Consider the following 19,730-nt stretch of genomic DNA (forward strand, 5'->3'; position numbering starts at 1 on the left):
CCACAAAAAAAGCTAAGTCAGCAACTCTAAATTTGCCAATGTTGGTGGCTATATTGTGATGTCATAGTAGTAATTTATTGATTACTGGGTCAACGATCATAATTATAGAATAGTCATTGCAAAGTAACTTTAACTATGACGCATTTTTCTAGGCTGTTAGTATGTTATTAAAAGATAATAATCAGTACCAGTAAAAAAATGATAATATGCATGATTTGTGACTTTTGTGTTCTTATACATAGAAGGGGTACGAAATATTTCCAACCAGCTTTCCATAACAACGAAGATTAATAAAGAACACCCAGAAATGAGGAGTTATGCAAAGAGTCGAGGCTGGTGGGATGGTAAAATAGAGTTCAATTTCACTGCTGTGTATTCCTATCAGGACACTGGTAGAATGAATGAATCTGGTAACCGATATTGTACTGGCCTCCAGCTTCTGAATAAGCATAAAGGTAATTAACAAAAATGAAAATTAACTTTGAAATAGGTCAATCATACATAGTTTAGTTGATTTAATATATTCTCTTAACAAACAGCCTTCAAATTTTATAAAAGAGAGCATAGCTTTTGAGTTGTAGGGCAAAACTGTTTCCAGGTAACTTCATTGCCAAACTTTCTTTCTGACTTGACAAATACAGAGTCGACAAAGATAGAACTTAATTTTTTGTGTTCTAAAGAAGAGCTTATTTTAATTTGCCTTTACAAATTAGGTATACCCTTTCCAACATGACAGGTGTATTGTATAAATTTCACAATACTAGGTGCCACAGTTTGGTCATTTTGTTCACAGAAAAAACTTGGACATGAGCGATGTTAAGACTTTTTTTGAGCAGAAGGAATTAACTTCCCAAAGCATTTCCATGCTGATTTGTAGTAATCAGAGGAATGCTAATAACAGTGTGAGAAGGGAAGTTCTCTCACATCCAAACAATGGATAATGAAGGTCCGGTTATTCAGAAGGACACTTCACACTTTGGTATTGGAAATCCTTTTTGATATCTATGGAGATTGTGGGAGAGGCTTTTAGAAATTGAAACACTGACACAGAGTTAGGCAAGCAGCAGAAAGCTGCCAAAGGAGCAAACTCCCCTCCTAGATGATAAAATGGGTACAAAGGGATTATGCTTTTAAGTTGATTTAGACACTGTTCTAGAGTGGGCCAGCAAATTGTGTGTTTCCTCTTTTTGTAACAGTACATAGAAAGAGGTTGCACCAATTATCTGAAGTGAAATATAAAACTGTACATATAAAATATGTATACTACATATAATGTTCGTTGAGCAGAGCGATAATCAACTTCATGCAAAGGTGGTTGGTGTAACAGAACTACTGCAATTTTATGTTTTTATATTACCAAAAAATATTTTTTGAGCTGACGGCCTTGACTTAATGGTAGCACTGTTGCTTCTCTGAGTCAGAAGGTTGCGGGTTCTAGTCTCACTCCAGAAATTTGAGCGCATCTAGACTGACTCTTCAGTGGAATGCTGCACTGTCAGGGATGCTGCCTTTCAGATGAGACGTTAAACCGAGGTCCCATTTGTAATAGTACTTGTTCCTTTGGTGTGTAACCTACTGTAAGACTCACAGGACTGCAAGTAATATCCAAAGTAAACATGGCCTTTATTATACTTTAATTGAAACATATATAATATATATCTTCTTTGGCCTCCTTATCTTGAGAGACAATGGATAAGCGCCTGGAGGTGGTCAGTGGTTTGTGAAGCAGCGCCTGGAGTGGCTATAAAGGCCAATTCTAGAGTGACAGGCTCTTCCACAGGTGCTGCAGAGAAATTTGTTTGTCGGGGATGTTACACAGTTGGCTCTCCCCTTGCACCTCTGTCTTTTTTCCTGCCAACTACTAAGTCTCTTCGACTCGCCACACTTTAGCCCCATCTTTATGGCTGCCCGCCAGCTCTGGCGAACGCTGGCAACTGACTCCCACAACTTGTGATCAATGTCACAGGATTTCATGTCGCCTTTGCAGACGTCTTTAAAGTGGAGACATGGATGGCCGGTGGGTCTGATACCAGTGGTGAGCTCGCTGTACAATGTGTCTTTGGGGATCCTGCCATCTTCCATGCGGCTCACATGGCCAAGCCATCTCAAGCGCCGCTGACTCAGTAGTGTGTATAAGCTGGGGATGTTGGCCGCCTCGAGGACTTCTGTGTTGGAGATACGGTCCTGCCACCTGATGCCAAGGATTCTCCGGAGGCAGCGAAGATGGAATGAATTGAGACGTCGCTCTTGGCTGACATACGTTGTCCTGGCCTCGCTGCCATAGAGCAAGGTACTGAGGACACAGGCCTGATACACTCGGACTTTTGTGTTCCATGTCAGTGCGCCATTTTCCCACACTCTCTTGGCCAGTCTGGACATAGCCTTTCCCATGCGCTTGTTGATTTCTGCATCGAGAGACAGGTTACTGGTGATAGTTGAGCCTAGGTAGGTGAACTCTTGAACCACTTCCAGAGTGTGGTCGCCAATATTGATGGAAGGAGCAGTTCTGACGTCCTGTCCCATGATGTTCGTTTTCTTGAGGCTGATGGTTAGGCCAAATTCATTGCAGGCAGCCGCAAACCTGTCGATGAGACTCTGCAGGCACTCTTCAGTGTGAGATGTTAAAGCAGCATCGTCAGCAAAGAGGAGTTCCCTGATGAGGACTTTCCGTACTTTGGACTTCGCTCTTAGACGGGCAAGGTTGAACAACCTGCCCCCTGATCTTGTGTGGAGGAAAATTCCTTCTTCAGAGGACTTGAACGCATGTGAAAGCAGCAGGGAGAAGAAAATCCCAAAAAGTGTGGGTGCGAGAACACAGCCCTGTTTCACACCACTCAGGATAGAAAAGGGCTCTGATCAGGAGCCACCATGTTGAATTGTGCCTTTCATATTGTCATGGAATGAGGTGATGATACTTAGTAGCTTTGGTGGGCATCCAATCTTTTCTAGTAGTCTGAAGAGACCACATCTGCTGACGAGGTCAAAGGCTTTGGTGAGATCAATGAAAGCAATGTAGAGGGGCATCTGTTGTTCACGGCATTTCTCCTGTATCTGACGAAGGGAGAACAGCATGTCAATGGCCGATCTCTCTGCATGAAAGCCACACTGTGCCTCAGGGTAGACGCGCTTGGCCAGCTTCTGGAGCCTGTTTAGAGCGACTCGAGCAAAGACATTCTATCTATATATATACATATACATACAAACAGTTACTGCACGAGTCACCTAAACGTGTCTTGCTCTTGTCAGGCTCCACCCAGAACTGCCTGGTCATATGTGACACGACATCTCTTCCTCCGGTGATCTTCACTTACAGCTCCTTAAGGTTGACCCACAACATCCCCCATTTTTCCAAAGATGAAATCATATGTACAAATATACAGTGCTTTTGGTATGTTCTTTAGAAAAAATCCAGCATTGCCACAATGTAGTTTTTGGTGGTCTTCAGAAAACATATATATCCCAAACATTGTCACCATGTAGTATTTGGTGGTCTTCAGATAAATATATCTCCAGTCACCACCACCATATAATATTACTTGTTCCTTTAGTATATGATCTATTGTAAGACTCACAGGACTGAAAGTAATATCCACAGTAAATGTTGGTTTTATTTTACTCTTGCTCTGTCAGGCTCCACTCACAACTGCCTGGTCATATGTGACACAACATCATTTCCTCCGGTGATCTTCACTTACAGCTCCTTAAGGTGGTCCGCTCTTAAGGCTGTCCCACAACACTGTCTGCCCTCACAGGTGGATGTAGAAGATCCCATGACATTATTTTTAAAAGGACAGAATAATTGTCCCTAGTGTCATGGCAAATATTTATCCCTCACCCAACATCACTAACTCAAATGATTTGGTTTATGTGTCATTGCCATTTGTGGAACCTTGTTCAATTTTCTATGCATAAATTGTTGTCTGTGCCAATGTCATCTATTACCTCTACTGATATTTTGTCAGCATCCTCTTCCTTAGTGAACATAGTAAATAGGAGCAGGAGTAGGCCATTCAGTCCTTCAAACGCACTCTGCCATTCAATGAGATCATGGTTGATCTTCTACTTCAACACCATTTTCTGCACTATCCTGTAACCCTTTGTTATGACCCAGTAAGAAAGGAGTCTGGGATTCCCTTTCAGCCTTCACCTGGTCTTACCATAACAGGGTTTAATTTTAAAACACCATGTTTTTAGCTCCCTCTTAGTTTTTTTAATCATTCATAGGATGTGGGCATTGCTGGCTAGGCCAGCATTTATTGCCCATCCCTCATTGCCCTTGAGAAGGTGGTGGTGAGCTGCCTTCTTGAACCGCTGCAGTCCATGTGGGGTAGGTACACTCACAGTGCTGTTAGGAAGTTAGTTCCAGGATTTTGACCCAGTGACAGTGATATAGTTCCAAGTCAGGATGGTGTGTGGCTTGGAGGGGAACTTGCAGGTGGTGGTGTTCCCATGCATCTGCTGCCCTTGTCCTTCTAGGTGGTAGAGGTCACAGGTTTGGAAGGTGCTGTCTAAGGAGCTTTGGTAAGTTGTTGCAGTGCATCTTGTAGATGGTACACACTGCTGCCACTGTGCGTTGGTGGTGGAGGGAGTGAATTTTGTCGATGGGGTGCCAGTCAAGCAGGCTGCTTTGTCCTGGATAGTGTAGAACTTCTTGAGTGTTGTTGGAGCTGCACTCATCTAGGCAAGTGGACAGTATTGCATCACACTCCTGAGTTGTGCCTTGTAGATGCTGGATAGGCTTTGGGGAGACAGGAGGTGAGTTACTCACCACAGGATTCCTAGCCTCTGACCTGCTCTTGTATCCACAGTATTTATATGGCTACTTCAGTTCAGCTTCTGGTCAATGGTAACCCCCCTCCCGATGTTGCTAGTGGGGGATTCAGTGATCGTAATGTCATTGAATGCCAAGGGGAGATGGGTAAATTCTCTCTTGTTGGAGATGGTCATTGCTTGGTACTTGTGTGGCATGAATGTTACTTGCCACTTATCAGCCCAAGCCTGGATATTATCCAAGTCTTGTTGCATTTCTGCATGGACTGCTTCAAATTCTGAGGAGTCGCGAATGGTGCTCAACATTGTGCAATCATCAGTGAATATCCCACTTCTGACCTTGTGATTGAAGGAAGGTCATTGATGAAGCAGCTGAAGATGGTTGGGCCTAGGACAGTATCCTGAGGAACTCCTGCAGTGATGTCCCGGAGCTGAGATGATTGACCTCCAATAACCACAACCATCTTCCTATGTGCTAGGCAGAGAGTTTTCCCCCGATTCGCATTGATTCCAGTTTTGCTAGGGCTCCTTGATGCCACACTCGGTCAAATGCTGCCTTGATGTCAAGGACAGTCACTCTCACCTCACCTTTTGAGTTCAGCTCTTTTGTCCATGTTTGAACCAAGGCTGTAATGAGGTCAGAAGCTGAGTGGTCCTGGAGGAACCCAAACTGAGCATCACTGAGCAGGTTATTGCTAAGCAAGTGCCACTTGATAGCACTGTTGATGACACCTTCCATCAATTGAGAGTAGACTGATGGCGTGGCAATTGGCCAGGTTTTACTTGTCCTGCACTTTGTGTACAGGACATACCTGGGCAATGTTCCACATTGCAGGGTAGATGTCAGTGTTGTAGCTGTACTGGAACAGCTTGGGTAGGGGCGCACCGAGTTCTTCGACTATTAGTAGTAGCAAGAGTTATTTGTAGTAGCAAGGTTTATTCGTAGATGCAATGTTTATTATCTAAGATAGAGCAATGGTGGAGCTCCTCCAGCCTCTCGAGTGTACATCCTGTGTGGGAACTCCAGGACACTTGCTGTGTCCTGGATAACCATATGTACAGGAAATGTTGTCAGCTGCAGCTGATCGAGCTCTAGGTTTCAGAACTTGAAGAACAGTTGGCATCACTGTGGCACATCCCTGAGGTTGAGAGCTTCGTGGATCGCACATTTAGAGATGTGGTCATCCCCAGCTTAAGTCCATGCACAAAGAGAGGGAATAGGTAACCACCAGGCAGCAAAGAAGAAACAGTCAGGAAATTCATGCACTACCTGCATGTGTCTCACTCTCCAACCCGTATTCAGTTCTGAATACTGAGGAAAGTGATGGTTCCTCTGGGGAGTACAGCCAGAACCAGGGCCATTGAACTATGGCTGACTCAGCTGCACTGGTGTGGGGGTGGGGGGGGCACAAAAAAGACTAGAAGAGCAGTAGTGATAAGAGATTCGATAGGGGAATAGACAGGCATTTCTACGGTTGCAGAGGTGAATCCAGGATAGTGTGTTGCCTCCCTGGTGCCAGGGCCAAGGATGTACTGGCTGCAGGGCACCCTGAGGGGGAAGGGTGGACAGCCAGCAGTCATGGTCCACATTGATTAAGGAGAACATTGCACTGCTCATGAGAGAGGATGTCTCAGAAGGGTCAAGGACAGTATCTATTTGGCTGGAGCTGAGGAATAAAAAAAGTGCAATTACATTGCTCAATGTATTATATAGGCCACCAACCAGTGGGAAAGATGTAGAGGAAAATATTTGCAAGGAAATTACAGAGAAGTGCAAGAATTATAGAGTGGTTCTAATAGGGGACTTTAATTTTCCGAATATAGGGCTGGATCTTGTAGTCCTGCCACTGCTCCCAATCATATGGCGGAGGCGGCATTGGCGACGCTGTTCACGGCGTCACCTGATGCAGGAGCAGATGTTGGCACCATTTTTAAAAGGCTGCCAGCCCTGCACACAGTGCAGCATAATGCAGAGTTTAGTTATACGCTAAATAATGCAGAGTTGCCCCCTTCCCTATACACTAAATCATGCAGAGTTGCCACTCCCCCATACACCAAATCATGCAGAGTTACGCCCTTCCCCCCCCCATACATTAAATCATGCAGAGTTGCCCCCTTCCCCTCCTATGCAGTAAACCATGCAGAGTTGCCCCCTTCGCCCCCCTCTATACACTAAATCATGTAGGGTTACCCCCTTCCCCCCACCGCCCCCTCCCTCCCCCCCACCCCTTCCCATACAGATTCTGCAGAGATGACCCCTTCTGCACCTCGGTCATGCCAGCTTCTCCTAGATGGGAAAGTGAAGACATGCTCAAGATTGGGAACTGAATGTAAGATCATGGGGAATTAAATTTAAATTTATGCAGAGAGATATTTTAAATATGTGAAGTCGGGTCTCATCACAGAGCGGCGGAGGTGCCACCACGGAGCCTCGCCGCCGCTGGAAAGATTGGGCCTGGCAATCCTGGCATCAGGCTCCATGGCAGCCGCTTCCGCTCCAATTCTCCGGTGCTCTTCCCCCGTCATGAAACCTGATGTCGGGCTGATAGACCGGGATAGTAGTAGTGTAACGGGCAGAGAGGGGCAAGAGTTCCTCGAGTGTGTTTAGGGGAATTTAATACAGCAGTATGTTTCCAGTCCAACAAGAAAGGAGGCATTGCGAGACCCTGGTTCTTGGGAATGGGGTGGGCCAAGTGGATCAAGTGTCAGGAAAACATTTAGAGGACAGTGATCACTGTATTATAAGGTTTAAATTTGCTATGGAAAAGGATAAGGAAAAATCTAGAGTAAGAATGTTGAACTGGTGAAAAGCCAATTTCAATGAGGTAAGAATGGATCTGACCCAGATAAATTGGAAACATAGGTTGGCAGGCATAATGGTAACTGAGCAATGAGCTGCCTTTAAAGAGGAGATAGTTCGGGCACAGTCAAGGTATATTCCCAGAAAGGGGAAAGGTAGGGCAAACAAATGCAGAGCTCCCTGGATGACGCAAGAGATAGAGATTAAGATGAAGAAGAAAAAGTGGGCTTATGACAGATGTCAGGTAGATAACACAACCAAGAACCAGGCGGCATATAGAAGGTTCAGAGCAGAAGTGAGAAACAAAGAGAGAGAATATGAGAAGAGACTGGCAGCGAATATAAAAAGGAATCCAAGTCTTCTCTGGGCATATTACTAGTAAACGGGTGGTGAAAGGAGGAGTGGGGCTGATTCAGGACCAAAAAGGGGATTTACACATTGAGGCAGGGTGCATGGCTGAGGCATTAAATGGATATTTTGCATCTGTCTTTACCAAGGAAGATGATGCTGTGCAGGTCATGGTGAAAGAGGAGGTAATTCAGACACTTGAATGGTTTAAACTTGATAAGGAGGAGGTATTGGATAGACTAGTTTACTTAAAGTTGATAAGGCACCATGACCAGATGAGATGCATCCAAGGATACTGAGGGAAGTGAGAGTGGAAATTGCGGAGGCACTAACCATAATTTTCTGGTCTTCCTTAGATTCAGGGGTGGTGCCAGAGGATTAGGAGAATTGCAAATGTTACACCCTTGTTCAAAAAGGGTGTAAAGATAAGCCCAGCAACCACATGTTATCTACAGTTTAACCTCGGTGGTGGGGAAGCTTCTAGAAATGATAATTCGGGACAAAATTAATTATCACGGGCAAATGCAGGTTAATTAGGGAAAGACAGCACAAATTTGTGACGGGCAAATCATGGTTAACTAACTTGCTGGAGTTTTCTCATGAGGTAACAGAAAAGGTTAATCAGGGTAATGCTATTGAAGTGGTGTACCTGGACTTCCAAAAAGCACTTGATAAAGTACCTCACAATAGACTTGTGAGCAAAGTTATAGTTCATGAAATAAAAGGGATAGTAGCAACATGGATATGAAATTGCCTGAATGCCAGGAAACAGAGAGTAGTGGTTAATGGATGTTTTTCGGAATGGGGGAAGATTTGTAGTGGAGTTTCCCAAGGGTCAGTGTTAGGACCCTTGCTGTTCCTGATGCATATTAATGACCTGGACTTTGGTGTGCAGGTCACAGTTTCAAAATTTGCAGATGATACAAAACTTGGAAACATTGTGAACTGTGAGCAGAATAGTGTAGAACTTCAAAAGGGCATAGACAGGTTGGTGGAATGGGTGGACAAATGGGAGATAAAGTTTAATGCAGAGAAGTGTGAAGTGATTCATTTTGGTGGGAAGAATGCGGAGAGAGAATATAAAATAAAGGGTGCAATTGTAAAGGGGGGTGCAGGAGCTGAGGTGGCAGGACAGGTTGACAGAGCTGTTCATAAAGCATACGACATCCTAGACTTCAAATGTTAAATTTGTATAGAACACTGGTTCAGCCTCAACTGGAGTATTGTGTTCAGTTCTGGGTGCCACACTTTAGGAAAGATGTGAAGGCATTGGAGAGAGAGTACAGAAAAGGTTCATGAGAATGTTCCCAGGGATGAGGAACTTCAGTTACTGGATAATTTAGAGACAGTTTTCTTTGGAGAAGAGAAGGTTGAGGGGAGATTTGGCCGAGATATTCAAAATTATGAGGGGTCTGGACAGGGCAGATAGGGAATAACTGTTCCCATTGGTGGAGGGATCAAGAACAAGAGGGCACAGATTTAAGGTAATTGGCAAAAGAAGCAACAGCGGCATAAGGAAAAACTTTTTACGCAGCGAGTGGTTATAAACATGAATAGACTGCCTGAGAGTATGGTGGAGGCAGGTTCAATCAAGGCATTCAAGAGGGAATTGATTGTTATCCGAAAAGGAAGAATGTGCAGGGTTACGGGGAGAAGGCTGGGGAGTGGCACTAGGTAAACTGCTCTTTCGGAGAGTCATTGCAGACACGATGGGCCGAATGGCCTCCTTCTGTTGCTGTAACAATTCTGTGATTCTCTCCCTGGCAACAGTCTGAGACTGAACCAAACTTTGCACAGTCTTGGTGTCACATTTGAGTTTGAGATGAACCTCCAAATGCATCCTCTTATCATCACGAAGATCACCTATTTTCACTTCTGTAAAATCGCCCAACTTCTCCCCTGCCTCAGCTCATCTGCTGCCGAAACCCTCATTCATGCTTTTATTACCTCTAAACGACTTTTTGAATGCACCCCTGGCTGGCCTCCCACATTCTATCCTCCATAAACTTGAGGTCATCCTAAACTCTGCTGCCCATGTCCTAAACCTCACCAGGTCCTGTTCACTTATCACCCCTGTGCTCACTGATTTACATTAGCTCCTGGTCAAGCAATGCCTCAATTATAAAATATTCATCCTTGTTTTCAAATCCCTCCATGGCCTTAAAATCTACCTCTTTGACCAAAATTTTGGCCATCAGCCCTAATATCTCTATGTGGCTCAGTGTCTAATTTTGCTTTATAATGCTCCTATGATGTGCCTTGGGGCATTTTATTATGTTAAAGGCGTTATATAAATATAAATTGTTCTGCTTTTATCATTACTTTTTTGATTATGAACAGGAAAGTTAAGTTTATATTCTGTTCATACTTTATAATAGGAAATATTACAATTGAAACCATGATGGATATTCTACGGGACAAAGAGAGTGGTATTAATATGGAGGGTGGTTTTATGACGACAGGGAGCATGGCCTCCATTCTACCCACGGACCACAACCTGCATTGCATTCATTTCTTTACAGGAACTCCTTATCCTGAGAGGTAAAGAGCATGTAAACTTCTATTGTACAAAGCATTCATTTTGTTTTATTCTTTAGTGTTAACACGTGTTATCTACTAATTAAGCAAAATTTAAGTCATTTGAAATAGAAACCTTTTTTCAAAAAAGTTGCAAAAATCAAATCCATACAGTCTGAAAGAAAAAAACCCCCTGAAAGTTAAGAGTTAAAGTGAGTAGAGGGAAAGTAGTGCAAGAGGCCAGCAGGTAAAAGCGGGAGAACCAGTAGCAGGGAGTCAGTGAGAGCAGAGAAAGTGAACCTTAGGATAAGTCAGAGTCAGAGTGTGAGCTGAATGTGAAACACTGAGAGAAATTCAAGAGTAATACCACTGCTATGAAGAGTGGATTGGTGGGTATCAGGTAATTGGTAGTTTGTTTCATTAAGTTGTTTTTTTAACTGTTGTGTAATTCATTTGATATTAGCATTCATTACTATTGCATTTTAGATTGATAGATATCAATTCCAATATTTTTAGTTAATTTTTTTTTACTGTTTTAGTATCTCAGTCTTTTTGTGGTCAGTTTCTTAAGAGTTTAATAGATCAGTGTCTTAGACGTCTGAGTTAAGTGTTCTAGTGATCAGGCTTCAGTGCTTTAGAGATCAGTGGATTAACTATTATAGCAGGCCAGCGATGTCCAGTTGCGTACGCATCCTCTTCTATGTGGGAACTCCAGGATACATCATCAGTCCTGGGTAACCACCTGTGCAAGAAGTGCTGCCAATTACTCAAACTCCAGCTCCAGGTTTCGGAGCTTGAGGATTGGCTGGCTGCATTGTAGTGCATCCAGGAATCTGAGAATTTCAGATCGTACATAAACGAGGTGGTCACCTTTCTGCCACAGCAGGTGCAGGATTTGAGGGAGTGGTTGACCGCCAGACAGAGTAGGAGGAAGACGCAGGTAGTACAGGAATCCTTATCCCTTAAATCCTGTGAGCTTTAATTTTGCTAACAAGTCAATTATGTGGTACTTCGTCAAATGCCTTTTGAACGTCCATCTACACACCAGGGTGCACTACCCTCATCAAACCTCTCCACTACTTCATCAAAGAAATCAATCAGGTTAGTCAAACATAATTTGCCTTTAACAAATCCGTGTTGACTTTAATTTATTGGCCCCTACTTTTCCAAATGCCAATTAATTTTGTTCTGGATTATTGTTTCTAAATGTTTTCTCAACACCAACATTAGGCTGACTGGCCTGCAGTCGCCAGGTCTATCCCTTTTTTAAACAGGGTGTAACATTTGCAATCCTCCAGTCCTCTGGCACTAACTGCATATCCAAGGAGGATTGGAAGATTGTGGCCAGAGCCTCCGCAATTTCCACCCATACTTCCCTCAGTAACTTAGGATGCCTCCCAACTGGACCAGGTTACTTTTCTACTTTGAGGACTGCCAACCTTTTACTTGCATCCTCTTTATGTTTATCCTATCCATTATCACTACTGTCTCCTCCTTTGCTGCTATATGGGCAGCATCCCCTTCTCTACTGAAGACAGATGCAAAGTACTTATTTGGCAACTGAGTCATGCTCTCTGCCTCTTTTGGTTCTGAATTCCACAAAAATAATCTGAGGCCACAGAAATAATCAGGGGCGCTGTATTACTTTTAACAACTAAGAGTTTTCCTGCAAATAATTGTGATTGGAGATACTGCTGACGTTTTACTGGTTAAAAGCTATGCAATTTAAAATCATGCAGTACTGGACCTGCAGACAATGAGCCAGGCTGACTGGCCATGATCACAGCATCCCAGAGCACTGTGAACCCGCCTGGCTTGGGTCTGCCATAAAGAGACTGACAACACTCAAATCTTCCATCACAAGGTGCATCATCTCAGAAGCACCTTGACACCAAAGAGATCTTGCTTTTCGCCTCTGCTATTTCCTCACAAGGAGGAAAGCACCTGGGGACATTTTACTATGCTACAGGTGCTATATAAATATGTTAATGGGTAAAACAACAGAAGATCAATGGAGGTGTTTAAAATAGAATTTTATGTGATACAGATCCAGTTTATACCCCAAAGAGGCAAGATTTCTATTTGCCAAATAAAACAGCCATGGATGGTAAAAGTGGTAAGGGACAACATAAAACTAAAAGAAAAAGCATACAAGAATGCAAAAAAAAAACATCCTGGCCAATGAGAGAGATACAAAGAACACCAAATGGGGACAAAACAGAGCTACAAAAAATATGAAAAGAAACTAGCAAGGGATATCAAAATCAGCATCAAAAATTTTTACAATTATATTACAAAAAAAGGGATGGTTAAAAGTAATGAGGACCCTTTAAAGTGAGATAATAGTGATATTATAAATGAAATAAGGAAATGGTGGACATGTTAAGTAATTACATTATTAATATTTACAGTAGAGGACATGCTGGACACCCCAAGGAAATTAATTTTGAATCAGTGACAGTACTCATCTAAATTAATTTAAACAAATTAACAGTAATGAAGAAAATAATGGCACCAAAGAGTGACAAATCCCCAGGATCATATGGTTTTCAATCCAAGGGTTTAAGGGAAGTAGGTGAGAACATTGCAGATGCCTAAATATGATCTTCCAAAGTTCTCTCAATTCAGGAACCGTTCCTTTAGATTGGAAAATTAGAGAGTAAAACCAGGGTATTATAGAATAAAAGCAAAATACTGTGGATGCTGGAAATCGGAAATAAAAACAAGAAATGCTGTAAATACTCAGCAGGTCTGGCAGCATCTGTGGAGAGAGAAGCAGAGTTAGCGTTTCAGGTCAGTGACCCTTCTTCAGAAGAACTCTGCTTCTCTCTCCACAGATGCTGCTAGACCTGCTGAGTATTTCCAACATTTCTTGTTTTATTTCAGGGTATTATAGATATTATTATCTATAAATATATATCAAATATATGTTGTCAGGAACTTACTAGAATTTATAATTGAGGATAAACACCTTGGAAGATTTTCGACTGATCAGTGAGCCAACATGGATTTGTAAAGGGTAGATCATGCCTGATGAACCTAATAGAATTTTTTAAAGAGCTGACTTAAGTAAATGCAGCAGAATGTCCATAGATGTTATGTATGTGGTCTTCCAGAAAGCATTTGATAAAAGATAAGACTGAAGCATTTGTAACAACCTGCAGTCAGAAGTGCTGCATTGATGATCCATCTCTGCCTCATCCTGAGGTCCCCAGCATCACAGATGCCAATCTTCAGCCAATTCGATTCATTCCGCGTGATATCAAGAAACGACTGAAGGTACTGGATACTGCAAAGGTTATGGGTCCTGACAATATTCCGGTAATAGTACTGAAGATATGTGCTCCAGAAGTTGCCACGCTCCTAGCCAAGCTGTTCCAGTACAGCTACAACACTGGCATCTACCCAGCAGTGTGGAACATTGTCCAGATATGTCCTGTACACAAAAGTCAGGACAAGTCCAACCCGGCCAATTATGGCCCATCAGTCTACTCTCAATCATCAGCAAAGTGATGGAAGGTGTCATCAACAGTGCTATCAAGCGGCACTTGCTTAGCAATAACCTCAGTGACGTTCAGTTTGCGTTCCGCCGGGGCCACTCAGCTCCTGACCTCATTACAGCCTTGGTTCAAACATGGACAAAAGAGCTGAACTCGAGGTGAGGTGAGAGTGATTGTCCTTTACATCAAGGCAACATTTGACCAAGTATGGCATCAAGGAGCCCTAGCAAAACTGGAGTCAATGGGAATCAGGGGGTAAACTCCGCTGTTTGGAGTCATACCTAGCACAAAGGAAGATGGTTGTGGTTGTTGGAGGTCAATCATCTGAGCTCCAGGACATCACTGCAGGAGTTCCTCAGAGTAGTGTCCTAGGCCCAACCATCTTCAACTGCTTCATCAGTGACCTTCTTTCAGTCACAAGGTCAGAAGTGGGGATGTTCGCTGATGATTGCACAGTGTTCAGCACCATTCGCAACTCCTCAGATACTGAGACAGTCCGTGTAGAAATGCAGCAAGACCTGGACAATATCGAGGCTTGGGCTGATAAGCGGCAAGTAACATTTGCGTCACACAAGTGCCAGGCAATGACCGTCTCCAACAGAAGAGAATCTGACCTTCTCCAACAGGAGGGTATCTAACCATCACCCTTTGACATTTAATGGCATTACAGTCGCTGAATGCCCTGCTATCAACATCCTGGGGCTTACCATTGACCAGAAGCTGAACTGGAGAAGCCATATAAATACCGTGGCTGCAAGAGCAGGTCAGAGGCTAGGAATCCTGCGGCGAGTAACTCACCTCCTGACTCCCCAAAGCCTGTCCACCATCAACAAGGCATAAGTAAGGAGTGTGATGGAATACTGTCCACTTGCCTGGATAGATGCAGCTCCAATAACACTCAAGAAGCTCGACACCATCCAGGACAAAGCAGCCGCTTGATTATCACCCCATCCACAAACATTCACTCCCTCCACCACCAACGCACAGTGGCAGCAGTGTGTACCATCTACAAAATGCATTGCAGCAATGCACCAAGGCTCCTTAGACAGCACCTTCCAAACTCGCAACCTCTACCACCTAGAAGGACAAGGGCAGCAGTCACATGGGAACACCACTGCCACCTACAAGTTTCCCTCCAAACGACATACCATCCTAGCCTGGAACTACATCGCCGTTCCTTCACTGTTGCTGGGTCAAAATCCTGGAACTCCCTACCCCACGTGGACTGCAGCGGTTCAAGAAGGCAGTTCATCACCACCTTCTCGAGGGCAATTAGTGATGGGCAATAAATGCTGGCCTAGCCAGCGACGCCCACATCCCAGGAACAAATTTAAAAAATAATAAAGTCCCTCATAAGAGACTGTTTGCTAAAAGCGAAGCTCATGGAATTGAGGGCAAATTATTGACCTGGTTAGGAAATTGGCTAATCAATAGGAGATAGTAGGGATAATTGGCAGGTACTCTTAATTGGCAGGAAGCGATTAGTGGTGACCCACAGGGATCTGTGTTGGGGTCTCAACTATTTACTGTATTTATTAACGACTTCGATAACAGGATAGAGAGCCACATATCGAAGTTTGCCGATGACACAAGGATAGGTGACATCGTAAGCAGTGGAGGTTGCAGCATAAAACTACAAAGACATAATAATAGATTAAGTGAATGAGCAAAACTATGGCAGAAAGATTTCAATATAGGCAAGTGTGAGGTCAACCACTTTGTACCTAAAAAGGAAAGATCAGAGTACTTTCTAAATGGTGAAAACCTAGAAACAGTGGAAGCCTGAAGAGACTTAGGAGTCCATGTACATAGATCATTAAAATGTCTGAGTCATAATGGCACAGAAGGAGGCCAATCAGCACATCGAGTCCATGCTGGCTCTCTGTGGAGCAATTCAGCTTCTCCAACCTAACCTAACCTAGCTAAAATCCCTCATCCCTGGATCCATTCTGGTAAATCTCCTCTGCACCCTCTAAAGGACCTTCATTTCCTTCCTAAAGTGTGGTGACCAGAACTGGACGTAATACTCTAGTTGTGCCCTAACCAAAGCTTTATGAAGATTCAGCATCACTTCAGTGCTTTTGTACTCAATACTGCTATTTATGAAGCCCAAGATCCCACATGCTTTGCTAATTACTCTCTCAATATGTCCAGCCACCTTCAAAGGTCTGTGTACATGGACTCAAGGTCCCTCTGTCTCTGCACTCTCTTTGGAACTTTGCCATTAAGTCTATTTTGCCTCTCCTTATCCCTTCTGCCAAAATTGCATCACCTCACATTAAATTCTATCTGTCACTTGTCTGCCCATTCTGCTAGTCTATCTACGACCTGTTGGATTCAACTTTTGTCATCCTCACTCTTTGGCACTCCTCAAGTTTGGTATAAAAGTAAAATCCTGCGGATGCTGAAAATCTGAAATAAAATCAGAAAATCCTGGAAATACTCAGCATGTCAGGCAGCATCTGTAGAGAGAAAAATGTACAGTTAACATTTCAGGTCTGTGTGACCTGTGTGGAAGGTTTTTCCTGTCAGTCTTTGGTTCGATTTTATCCTGACTAGACCCCCCCCCCCTTGTTCATTGAAGTTAGCCCTCTTCCAATTTAGAAATTCTACTTCAGATTTTTCCTTGCTCTTCTCCATTACTAATCTAAACCTTATGATACGTTGATCACTCTTACCTAAGTGTTCCCCCCCACAGATACTTGGCCTATTTGGTCCACCTCATACCCAAGCACCAGATCTAGCCTCCTTAGTTGGCACTGAGAACATACTGATCAATGAAGTTCTCCTGAACACATTTCAGAAATTCCTCCTCCTTACCCTTAACTGTATCATTATCCCAATCGATACATGGGTAAATAAAGTCTGCCAATATTGCCACTCTATACTCCTTGTACATCTCTGTGATTTCCCTGCAGATTTGCTCCTCTATCTTTCTCACTATTTGGAGGCCCATAGAATACCCCCAGTAGCGTAATCATCCCCTTTTTGCTGCTCAACTCTAACCAAATGGATTCTGTTCTTGCCCCCTCAAGGACATCCTCTCTTTCCAACACTGCAATGTCTTCCCTAATCAGTGGGCTGGATTTTGTGCTGGAGGCAGGGCTTCCAGCACCAGGCTGAAAAAGTGGGAACCCTGCCTCTGCCTTTTCGCGTCCCCCAGAGCGATCCTCCATTCCTTTTAAATCAAAATTTCAGGAGGCGGGATCCCCATCCCTTTAAAGACGGGGACACCGCCTCCATGAGCTGCTGGCCGATCAGTAGCTCAGCAGTATGCAGTGCCACCAGGAGCAGTGGCCACTGCTGGGGCCTGTCCAGAAGGCCTGGTTAGGGGATGCTGGGGGTGGTCATGCAGTCCAGGGGGAGGAGGATCATGGGGGGTGAATTGTTTCCAGTGGGGTCCTCCGTGGGCCACAAATTGCCAGTGGAGAGACCCCCCCTCCCCAAGCCCGCAGGGAGGGCGCCTCATGTTACAAGGCGCCCCCCAACCCCCCGGCCACTGGTAAGATCCAAGCGGCGACAGGAAGAGACCCTTAATTGGCAGTTAATAGGCCACTTGAGTGTCGCAATTAGCCTCTGAGCGGGAAGGCCGTTGTCGGCCTACTCTGTGCCCCAGGAAGATAGCTTGGTGATGGGGAGGCGACGGCCCTCCGCCCTGCCGCTGCCACCCCCTCCCCCCAAAACCACCTGTCGTCATATTCCATGCCCCCCCCCGACCTCCGGTCCTGTCTCAAGGGGCCACACAAAATCCAGCCCGTATGGCACTCTACCTCCCTATCTTCCTTCCCTATCTTTTCTGAACACTTTGTATCCCTGTCCTCACCATTTTAAAGCCATGTTTCCATTTTTCCACTATACCATATTCCCACATGATTATTTGTGCTTGAAGCTCACCAACCTTAATTAGCACACTGTGTGAGTTTACATACATGCATTTTAAACCTGTCCTCATAGTCCTTCTTAGTCTGCTCCGATTTAATATGGTGGTACTACCTTCTCTAGTGCTATCCAACTCTCTCACTCCTTTATGTATCTTGTTCCTCTTTTCTGCTTGTGTATGCTGATACCAATCCACCTGCCAGTTTAGTTTAAACCCTCACCAGTCACAGTAATGAACCTCCCCGCGAAGGCATTGATCCCAGTCCTATTGAGGTGCAACCCTTTCCTTTTGAATAGGTGCCTTCTGCCCCAGAACTGGTCTCAATGTCCCAGGAATCAGAAGCCCTCCCTCTTGCACCGTGCTTCAAGCCACACATTGATCCTATCTTCCTATTTCTACTCTCGCTAGAGCATGGCAAGTGGAGCAGTCTAGAGATTACTACCTTCAAGGTCCTACTTCTTAACTTCTTCCCAAGCTCCTGAAAGTCTGACTGTAGGACCTCAATACCTGCCCTATCTATGTCGTTGGTACCGATGTGTACCATGACTTCTGGTTCACTCCTCCCTGCAGAATGTTCTGCACCCTCTGTGATGTCCTTTACAACAACAACAGCTTATATTTATATAGCGCCTTTAACATAATTAAATGTCCTAAGGTGCTTTACAGGAGCATTATAAAACAAAGTGTGACACCAAGCCTCAAAAGGAGATATTAGGCCAGATGACCAAAAGCTTGGTCAAAGAGGTAGGTTTTAAGGAATGTCGAAAAGGAAGAAAGGAGGTGGAGAGGCCAAGAGGTGTAGGGAGGCAACTGAAGGTGCAGCCATCAATGGTGGAGGAATTAAAATCAGGGTTGCACAAGAAGCCAGAATTAGAGAAGTGTAGGTATCTTGGAAGATTGTGGGGCTGGCGGAGATTACAGAGACGGGGGGAGGCCATGAAAGGACTTGAAAACAAGCATGAGAATTTTAAAATCAATAGTTTTGCTTGATCAGGTGCCAGTGTAGGTCAGCGAGCTCAGGGGTGATAGGGGAACGGGACTTGGTATGAGTAAAGACATAGGCAGCAGAGTTTTGGATGACCTCAATTTTATGGAGGGTAGAATGTGGGAGACCAGCCAGGAGTGCATTGAAATAGTCAAGTCTAGAGGTAACGAAGGCATGAATGAGGGTTTCAGCAGCAGATGAGCTGAGACGGGGGCAAAGTCAGCTGAGGTTACGAAGGTAGAAATAGGCGGATTAATTATTATGGCACGAATATGAGGTTGGAAGCTCATCTTGGGGTCAAATGTGACACCAGGGTTGTGAACAGACTGGCTTAATCTCAGATTGTTGCCAGGGAAAGAGATGGAATTGGTAGATAGGGAATGAAGTTTGGAGTGGGGCCGAAAATTATGGCTTCTGTCTTCCCATTGCAACACGCTAATGATGACGGTTAACAAAATGCCTTTGTGTTCTTCTAATTATGGAATCTCCTATAACGACTGCATTTCTACTCTTTGTTCTCTCCTGTGCAGTTCCTTGCCCATTGGTGCCATGGTCTGAACTGCAGTCTTTCAAGGTGTTGTTAATCCCAGCTGTTACTCTCGAATGCTGAGTACCAGTTTGAGAGTAGCACACAGCCCAAAGACTCATGCACTTCCTGACTCTTCCTACTCTTCTGGATGGTCACCCTTCTAGTATCCTGAACTCTCTCTGCCTTTGGGGTGGTCACCTCCTGGAATGTACCATCCAGGAAACTCATCCTTCTTGATGCTCCGCAGTGACTCCAGCTGCCCCTCAGTAATCCTGAGCTTGAGCTCAAGCAGCTGGAGACACTTCCTGCACATATTGTCCCCCAAGATACACAAAGTGTCCTGAAGTTCCCACATAGCGCTGGAATGGCAAGTGGCATGTCTCAACTGCCCATCCATGATC

The 19,730-nt window shown here is 44.3% G+C and overlaps 1 protein-coding gene across 2 annotated transcripts in view; it reads left to right on the forward strand.

Moving 5' to 3' along the window:
- The window catches only part of scrn3 (secernin 3), a 39,036-nt gene that overhangs the window by 16,730 nt on the left and 2,576 nt on the right, over positions 1-19,730 (forward strand). For both annotated transcript variants that reach the window (XM_068035451.1, XM_068035450.1), the window contains 2 exons: positions 243-455; positions 10,297-10,459. In XM_068035451.1, coding sequence (XP_067891552.1) covers positions 243-455; positions 10,297-10,459 — 376 coding nt within the window. The remainder of the gene's footprint in view (positions 1-242; positions 456-10,296; positions 10,460-19,730) is intronic.

This window comes from Heterodontus francisci, chromosome 7, assembly GCF_036365525.1.
Source record: "Heterodontus francisci isolate sHetFra1 chromosome 7, sHetFra1.hap1, whole genome shotgun sequence".
NCBI classification, from domain to species: domain Eukaryota; kingdom Metazoa; phylum Chordata; class Chondrichthyes; order Heterodontiformes; family Heterodontidae; genus Heterodontus; species Heterodontus francisci.